Source organism: Lactuca virosa, chromosome 9 (genome assembly GCF_052849685.1).
Source record: "Lactuca virosa cultivar CGN04683 chromosome 9, Lactuca_virosa_CGN04683_v6, whole genome shotgun sequence".
NCBI classification, from domain to species: Eukaryota; Viridiplantae; Streptophyta; class Magnoliopsida; order Asterales; family Asteraceae; genus Lactuca; species Lactuca virosa.
Genome location: NC_136434.1, coordinates 249,325,623 through 249,335,135, shown reverse-complemented (window position 1 = coordinate 249,335,135; position 9,513 = coordinate 249,325,623). Strand labels below are relative to the sequence as shown.

General features: G+C 35.4%; 1 protein-coding gene across 3 annotated transcripts; it reads left to right on the top strand.

Annotated features, from left to right (window-relative positions):
• The first annotated feature begins 1,739 nt into the window (after positions 1–1,739).
• Positions 1,740–7,771, top strand: LOC145136959 (putative methyltransferase PMT26). Of its 3 annotated transcripts, XM_079071092.1 has the most exons (10): positions 1,743–1,931; positions 2,733–3,316; positions 3,904–4,122; positions 4,334–4,483; positions 4,568–4,838; positions 4,954–5,064; positions 5,322–5,496; positions 6,231–6,503; positions 6,593–6,790; positions 7,244–7,771. In XM_079071092.1, the coding sequence occupies exons 2-10, from the start codon at positions 2,768–2,770 to the stop codon at positions 7,476–7,478; spliced, it is 2,181 nt and encodes a 726-aa protein (XP_078927218.1). In that variant the 5' UTR covers positions 1,743–1,931; positions 2,733–2,767; the 3' UTR covers positions 7,479–7,771. The 3 variants fall into 3 exon arrangements, with proteins under 3 accessions (XP_078927219.1, XP_078927220.1, XP_078927218.1); XM_079071093.1 differs by lacking the exon at positions 7,244–7,771 and having other exon boundaries at positions 1,740–1,931; positions 6,601–6,754; XM_079071094.1 differs by lacking the exon at positions 7,244–7,771 and having other exon boundaries at positions 1,740–1,931; positions 6,612–6,723.
• Positions 7,772–9,513: the final 1,742 nt, after the last annotated feature.

Genomic DNA, 9,513 nt, shown 5'->3' with positions numbered 1-9,513 from the left:
TGGTATGACATTATCTGTTATGTTTGTGTGCTAGGATGCTCTGTGATACATGTTATTTGTAGTAGGGGTGAAATAGTCCCCGGTTACCGGTTGAAAGATACTGAAAGGGAGGTCAGCTCCCAGATACCGGTTGAAAGATACCGACGGGGTAGGTCGGGCACCGAGATATATCTGACAGTATATTTATGTATGTCATGCTATGTTATTATGTGGTAGTGGTAGGGGTGAAATAGTCCCCGTTATCCGGTTGAAACAGACCGAAGGGGAGGCCAACACCCAGATATGCTAGGCAGTTATCCGGTTGAAAGAGACCGAAGGGGAGGCCAACACCCAGATATGCTAGGCAGTTATCCGGTTGGAAATAGACCGAAGGGGAGGCCGACACCCAGATATGCTTGGCTATGTATGTGGTATGATGGGGGAACTCACTAAGCTTCGTGCTTACGGTTTTCAGTTTTGGTTTCAGGTACTTTGTTTTCAAAGGAAAGGAGCTCGCGATCGCAGCGTATCACACTATGATCTTCCGCACATGAGATCTTTGGGATTACACTCTGATATTATTTTATGATAACATGTTTTGATTACTGACACTTTGGTCTTGACATGTGATGTTATTATGAATGTTTTTATACTGTTGGTTTTATAATAACTTAATTAAAAACGAAATTTTTGGTCTTGAATTTTTGGATGTTACATCATTATTACATAAATTCTATACCACACTAAAATCCATACTCCTTTTCAATGCCTTTTCATTTAGCCTTTCTACCAACCGGAAATGTACCTTCAAGCATCCTGAAAAATATCATTTGTTTGTGCTATTTTCCCCCTTTCATGTGAAACTAATTGATACAGAACATTGTAATCAGTTTTGACTCTTTAGTCAAAAAGAACATCCAAGTACCCTCATTCATCATTCGGTGAGGATCAAAAACTAATCAGGAAGAAAAAAAATATACAAGCTATTATTGAAAACGAATGAGAGATCAATGAACCACAAATCCAACTACTGGGTTTTATAAACCAAATCAAAATGAATTAAAAATCAATACATTTGTCCATTTGCATATTTTTGAATAACTTTGAGTTCGTTGAGCCCTAACAAGTTTTTGAGGTTTCGGAGATCAAACAAGTTATTATTTGTGAATCCGATTGGTGGAGCTTCAGTTTCTTTGGGTGGTGGTGGTGGTTAAAGCTATCAGATGAGAAAGGGCTGGGAAGAAGGGTGTATGTGGAATGGCGTTAGAGGTGCATATTGGGGTGAGAGCTAGGGGAGACAAGAATGATGTATGTGGATAAAAGGAAGAATATGTTGGAGTTACCGAAGATAGGTAGACGGTGGTGTAGACGAATGTGGTACTAGAGGTAGAAAATTACAAGGTGTAAGGACTGAAGAGTGAACGATGAAGGGATATTTGGCTTAGAGTTTATCATTTTATCATGATTGTAGTTTTATTTTTAGACCATGTAATTTATAAAATTAAACAAAAAAACTTAACATCTGATGCTAACGCGTTATCATGTACCGACCATTGCTTTAATTTCTCCAAACAAAATGGATGATCCCTGTCAACATCTTAAACGTTGGACTAAACTTACAAATTTAAAAAAAAAACCACAGGGACCATTTCTGTAATTTACTCTATTTATGTTGTTTTACCCTGAAACCGACAAAGGGGTCATAATTCCACGGATACATCATACAGTATACAATATGGGTATTAATGTATGTTGCTACATGTGTCACTTGGTGAATGGTGTATGCGTGCACAAATAAATTCTCACTGCCCGTTTTCATTGTGCGTAAGCTGGTCCTCGTATCAATATCATCTCCTACGTGCTGACATTGGCATTTGGCAATGAGCTCGTATCCACGCCTGCTCGTTCAAGATCCGTCAGATCTGTATGCCAGAATGGCTATTGGCTTAAAGGTTGCATATTCCGATAGTTTTCAGCTATGAAATCTCGCGTATCTGATTTTCTCAACATTTGCTTGAATTTCATTCTGTTTGTTATTTATACTACCTGTTAGAATTTCTATGTAGTTTGAATATAGTTAATTTTGTTCCATATCTAGTTTGAAGCAAGACGATTAACCTGTTTTACATCTATGATCAAAGCGCTGTTCCTTTTAATGGAACCGAGAGAATACAGAGTTTCTATCAAATGAATGTTGTCATATTACGGTATTACCCCCTCCATTCATAAGTAGATGAGTTAGTATTCTGCTTCAACTTAATAGTTGATAAAGTATTGCCCTAAAACTTGTCACTATGCTATAACTCAATGGTGCTAAGTGTTTTGGAGAAACAGAGAGAAATCAAAAGGATAATTGTTGTCGAGTTTCTTTGACTTCTGAGAGAAGAAAAAGGGAAACTGGATGGGTACGTGAAAATGAGCAAAATAAGGGTTTTATACTTCTTTTTAGTGACCAAACTACACTTAACCTAATCTATTTATATGCATCTATTATTGAAAAAAAGTTGGGTGTATTTATATGCATCTATTTATATGCATCTATTATTGATAAACAAATGTGATTGATTATGACAGTATCTCCCTTATTGCCAAAATCGTCTATTGCTTTGCTGCAATTCATTGGTTTATACATAAGTTGGATATGGTAAGTTTTAGAAAAGAGCTTATCTGAGGAGGAGCTATATTAAATGGCAAGTATCTTTTGAGTTTTATTACAAGACATGTAATAGCATTCATCATATATTTATATGCAGGTTATAAACTTGTAAGAGAATTTACATGAACAAGAATGGCATTAGGAAAATACTCTAAAGTTGATGGCAGAAAATCATCAAGCAATTACTGTTCTACAGTGACATTGGTGGCATTTGTGGCCCTGTGCTCAGTAGGGGTATGGATGATGGCTTCTTCATTCATTGTTCCTTTTCAAAATGTAGATACTAGTAATGGAAACAAGAATCATATCTCAATAATAGAGGATGAAAACAAGGTAATCAATGATAAAAGTAATGAAAACAGTGCAACAAGTGAGGACACCACAACCACCAGAAACAGCGATGTTAAACAGTTTGAAGATAATCCTGCTGATCTTCAGGATGAAGCCACAAAAAAGAAAGAAGATGAAGAATCTAAGGCTGATGATATAGATTTGGAAGGTGGGGAGACGAGAAGTGATAGTGAAGGCAGGAAGCCTGGAGAAGAAGAAATAAATTATCAAGAGGGTAAGGGAACTACAAATGGAGATAACTCAGATATAAAAAAGAAATTTGAGGAGAACGATAATAAGGAGGAAAAGACTGGTTCTTTCTCAAACGAGATACTACCTTCCGGGGCTAAGGTAATGTTTGGTATGATGGAATCAAGAAATGAATGGAATGGTTCATTCCATTCCGTAGGAATGTAAACAACCTGTTTGTTTGAACCGATGGAATGGAATGGACCATTCTTGAAAGAATGTGATTCTTTCCGCTTTTGTTAATTTTAATAACTTGGTGAGGAGGTTTATATATATATATATATATATATATATATATATATATATATATATATATATATATATATATATATATTTTCATTTCATCACCGAATGGAAAGAAAAAAAATGCAATATAAACCAACTTTTAGTATTTATTGTAACTGTTAATGACATTTAATTAAGATACAACATTATGTGTATAACTATTATTTTTATCACAACTTATTTTAGGTTTGATGAGCCTTTATCTTTGTTTATTTTTGTAGAGAAAATTAAGTTGGTTAGTTAGTTATAATCAAACTATTTATAGAAATAGAAGAGAGTTAAAATTATAGTAGATAAAATAAAAAATTGAGATGAGGATTGATTCGGTTCCTAAAAGGCAAGCAAACATGATGATGATTGATGAAATGTAATATGAGATTTGGAATGGATGATTTTGAACACAGGGAAGAGAAGAAGATAAGTTTGATTGGAAAGTGTGCAATGTGAGTGCTGGGTGTGATTTCATTCCATGTCTTGATAACTTGGAAGCTATTAAGGGTCTTCCAACCACTAAGCATTATGAACATAGGGAAAGGCATTGTCCTCACGACCCTCCAACTTGCCTTGTTCCTTTGCCTCAAGGATACCAACACCCAATACACTGGCCTGCAAGCAGGGAAAAGGTATTTTCTTCCTTCATGCTAAACATTTGGGTCTTGTTTCTGTATCTAGTATAATCTATAATATTTGTAACATTCTAACTCAAATTCTGAAACACCTGTGTTTCAAAGTGGTATGCACCTGAATATCTTTTGAAACATCATAAACACTGTTTTGGATGAGAATTCTAATCTTTTATGTAAGCAAATCAGATAATTTTTTTTTTTTTGGCAGATATGGTACCATAACGTCCCTCACACTACGCTAGCAGAAGTTAAGGGACACCAAAACTGGGTAAAAGTTAGTGGGGAGTATCTTACTTTCCCTGGTGGTGGAACACAATTTAAGCATGGTGCCCTCCATTACATTGATTTTATACAAGAGGTAATGATTCAATTTACTACAAAATCTTGCAACCAAGTATTTCAATTCCTTTAACAAATTCCATTATCAAATTCCATGGTGCAGATTGTGGGAGATATTGGTTGGGGAAATCACTCACGTGTAGTATTAGATGTTGGATGTGGGGTTGCTAGTTTTGGAGGATTTCTGTTTGATAAAGATGTGTTGACAATGTCTTTAGCTCCAAAAGATGAACATGAAGCTCAAGTTCAGTTTGCACTTGAGAGAGGAATACCTGCTCTTTCGGCTGTCATGGGCACACACAGACTTCCTTTTCCTGCAAGAGTCTTTGATGTCGTCCATTGTGCACGCTGCAGAGTGCCATGGCACATTCAAGGTTCTTTGTCTTTATTTTTTTATTTATATATATATATATATATATATATATATATATATATATATATATATATATATTTCCTTAATAAATTAGTATCTCTATCTATCATGTTTAGATGGTAAACTACTCTTGGAGGTGAATCGTCTATTACGACCTGGTGGCTTCTTTATATGGTCAGCTACTCCTATCTACAAGAAAAAGCCCGAAGACTCTGAGATTTGGGAAGGTATGTAAATATTTGTTCAGTGGTTCTGTAATGCATTGGGCTAATAAGAGACTGGGACTCATGTTTTCAATTTTTTATCCAACCAAAAATGGTCTGGATTTTTCGTTTGTGAAATATATACTTGAATACCCTCCTCATCCTCTTCATCGAAAATAGCCTACAAAGGGCATTCACGTAATTTTTGTCCCTTTGACATCAGACCTAGTCCAATGCAGATGGAAGTCTGCTTGCTGAATGCTGATATTGTTAACTGGCAGCAATGAAGAACTTGACTCGATCAATGTGCTGGGAAGTGAAGTCAATAAGTAAGGATAAGGTAAATAGGATTGGTGTTGCTGTGTATCAGAAGCCTGTTTCTAATGAATGCTATGACACAAGATTACAAAATCATCCTCCATTCTGCAAAGAATCTGATGATCCAAATGCTGCCTGGTACTTGTCTTTAATCCCTTATCTTCACTTTACATTCAAGAAATACTCATATGTTTATTATCACTTTCTTCCTGTTTCAATATTATACTTGAAAAACCACCCAATGCCACCACAATTTGGTATAATTATAATGTCCTATCAAAATTACAATGCTATATTCTTTCCAAGCAAAGGTTTAGATGATATGAATATTGTGGTTACTTTCAAATGCCATTTGCAAGAGTATTATAATACTATCTTTTTAGGGTTACATCAACCAACATACTCTCATGTATTTATTTATTATGGCATCCTACATCCATTTTTTCCTATTAAAACATTATACTTTGATGACCCATTATAGCAATGTCATCTAACTGCAAAACATTTTTCTCTGTTATAACTGGGTAATTAGTTAGGTTTTCCCAATGATTGTCGTCTTAACCAAAAAAAAAAAATTTAAAAGTACGATGCTGTAGCCGAGTAGATTTCTGAAACTACAATGTCTTAGTAAGAAAAGAAGTGAAAGTAAAGAAATAAAAAAAACAAATGAAGGAAAGTATGTTGCAAGATCTATCACATGGTGTTTGTGGGTCTTTTCAGCACAAGTAAATAACTATGGGTTACAAGAGTATGATAAGATGCTATCTTCTTTGTAGGGTTACATGCAAGAAATAGCAACGTAGTTTGATTAATAAATATATAGCATGGTTTTTAAATTTTTGAAATGAAATTGAATTGTTGTTAAATTTCAGGAAAGTAGGTCTGCAAGCATGTATGCACAAGATACCAACGGCGGCATCAGTGCGTGGGTCTGAGTGGCCTGAAGAATGGCCATCAAGAATGGAAAAACCACCTTTCTGGTTGTTGAGTTCAGAGGTTGGTGTTTACGGGAAACCAGCACCCCAGGACTTCACTGTGGACTATCAACACTGGAAACGTGTGGTTACCAAGTCTTACATCACCGGCTTAGGAATAAACTGGTCAAGTGTCAGGAATGTCATGGACATGCGAGCTGTTTATGGAGGGTAAGCAAAACCTACATTTTTTTTTTTTTAATTTCTATTTAAAATCTTTAGTCAGGTTTTTTTTTTTTTTTTTTTTTTTTAAATTGCAGATTTGCAGCTGCTTTGCAGGATATAGGTAGTGTTTGGGTGATGAATGTGGTACTGGTTGATTCTCCTGATACACTCCCAATAATATACGAGCGTGGTTTATTTGGAATGTATCATGATTGGTGCGAGTCATTTAGCAGCTACCCACGCACATATGATCTTCTACATGCAGACCATCTTTTTTCCAAGATAAAAACAAAGTGAGCATCTACATCTCAAATTAATCCGACTATTATATATGACCCGTTAAATTTTGTCCATAGTCATATTGCTTACTCGTTCGTGGTCAATCTCACACAAAAACTTGTTGAAGCCAAAAACCCCAATATTTTTCGAATTTTATAATATATAATATCAAAAAATAAAATTTTATTCAAAAAATGTCTTAAATAGTTAATTAAGAAACTTATATATGAAAAAAAAAACAAGATTGTATTAAGATATATACTGTTTTCATTTTCGATTTTTAAAACATAATAACAGGACCACTTTTTAAAAACAAAAACTCAAACCGTCAGTTTTTCAAAACGAATTGGTTTTTGGCGTCATATATATAAAACCCATATCATGGTGTTATGGATATGAACATTGATCTGAGATGCTTCCATGAACTCCATTTGACCTCATCAGATACTTTATATTTGGTGTTATAGGTGTAACATGACGGCTTTATTTGCGGAGATAGATAGGTTATTGAGACCGGAAGGTATAATTATAATCCGTGACGACATTGAGATCATGAATGAAGTGGAAGTGGAGAAAGCTTTGAGGTCTATGCATTGGGAAGTCCAGTTAACATTTTCTAAGGATGCACAAGGATTGTTGTGTATGAAAAAGACAATGTGGCGTCCAAAAGACCTCCAAACACTTGCATACGCAATTGCTTAACCAATTGGGTCGGATCGCGGGTTACTGGAAACTACAATTTACTTCCACTTAGTTCCGTCGGATACGAGTTACCCGACCCTAAACTGGTCTAAGCCCAACTCGGTTTGTGACAAATATGAAGTGATCAAGTTTTTTTTTTTTTTTTTTTTAGCAAATTAACTACTCTCTTAAATGCTACAATTTTTACCTTAAGAAAGAGAGCAGGTAATTTGTTGTTGTTCAAAGCTTTTTGAGGAATTCTATATTGGAAAATCATTATTTACCTCATGATGCATATTTTATTGTGCTTTGTACTCTGATGTAATTAGTGTATCTACGTTAATTTTATAGAGCTTTCTCATGTAATATCATTATAATATAGGGTTAATATCATAAATTTTACACTAATCATTAGTTGGATCTTTTTAATTTTGAACGGTAAATATAATTTACTTTTAATCTGTTTCTTAATTTCACATATGTCTACGACGGGACATGAACCCTCGACCTCAAAAAAGGAGGGCAATACCTGCTACCGGTGGGCAAAAAACCTTTTAGTTAGTTGGATCTTTAAGTCACTAATATTTTACTTGTATTCAATAATGGAGTAGTGGATTAACTGGATTTAAACTAGGTAAACTGGTATCTAATCTCATTTGGTATCCAATATGACAAATTCTGTACATATTGTGTCCATGTGGTTTTTTTAAAAATCTAAAGGCTTAATAGAAATACCAAAAATATGCAAAAATCCATGTTGAAGTCCACTTCAATAGTTCAATAGAACCACCAGTAATAGTTAGTTCCTCTAAGCCTCTATTGAATAGAATTAAAAGAGCTAATGTCTTAACGAGCAAATTGATAGTTATGGAAAGTCATTTTATGGCATTAACCCTTACGTTGCATTTGTGTTGTTCATACGGGCATGGAAATTATTCATGTAGAAGAATTTCCTTGTTTGAATTCACTGTTTTGTTTCCGTTTTCAAACACTTTTAATCTTATTTATTTGGTAGTGATGTTACGTAAAATAACACCTTGAAATTGTTAGCTTATCACAAAAGAGAAAAAAAAATGATATTTGTATTTAAAAAAATAAGGGTGTTTTTAGTTACAGAAAAACATGCAGTTTTCTAGAATTTTTTTAAGAAAAATGAGAATTTTAAAAATGCAACAATTTTTCTAAATTTTTCACAGAAAATGAAAATTTTCCGTTTTTCAAAATTACAAAGAACTTAGAAAATTTTGGAAAACCGATAATAATTGTTTTCCACATTTTTCTAGTTCCAAAAAATATCATAAATATAAACACACACCCACCCCAACGCCACCAACCTCTACATAACCCCAACCCACCCCCACCCACCCATTCATTAGCCCGACCCACCCCCACCCCCACAAATACATATACACACACACCACCGCCACCACCATCACTATCCCCCACAAACACATACACACACACACCCCACCAGTACCCCCCACAAACACACACACACACACACACTCCACCCCACAAACACACACACACACACACTCACTCACCCCCCCCCCCACACACACACACACACCCAAATCCACCCCCACAAATACACACACACACACACAACCATCCCTACCCCCATAAACACATGTACACACCGCCACTATCCCCACAAACACACATACACACACACACACACTCACTCACCCCACCATCACCACCACCACTACCGTAAATTCTGACCTACCATCACATCCACCACTACCCCGTCACCACCATCACCACCACCACCTTCACACCGCCGCCACCACCACAACTGTCGCCATCATCGCCACCATCGCCGCTGCCAACACCACCACCACCATCGTCATCATCCACACCACCAATACCCCCACCAAGTTACGAAAAAACATGCAGTTTTCTAGAATTTTGTAAGTCCCTAAAACGCTTTGATGAATCAAATGAATGAATCAAGATGAAATATAGAATAAGAACACAAAATGTTAATCTTCAATACACACTATTATTGAATAGTCGGATACATAAGATTCTTGATTACAATTCGTTTTCTCTC

Bases quoted from the DNA above. Each gene is read 5' to 3' on its own strand.
- LOC145136959 (XM_079071092.1), top strand. From the start codon at position 2,768: ATGGCATTAGGAAAATACTCTAAAGTTGATGGCAGAAAATCATCAAGC. The intron at 4,839-4,953 runs GTTCTTTGTCTT...TATCATGTTTAG, and splicing joins AGTGCCATGGCACATTCAAG to ATGGTAAACTACTCTTGGAG. The intron at 5,497-6,230 runs GTACTTGTCTTT...GTTAAATTTCAG, and splicing joins GATGATCCAAATGCTGCCTG to GAAAGTAGGTCTGCAAGCAT.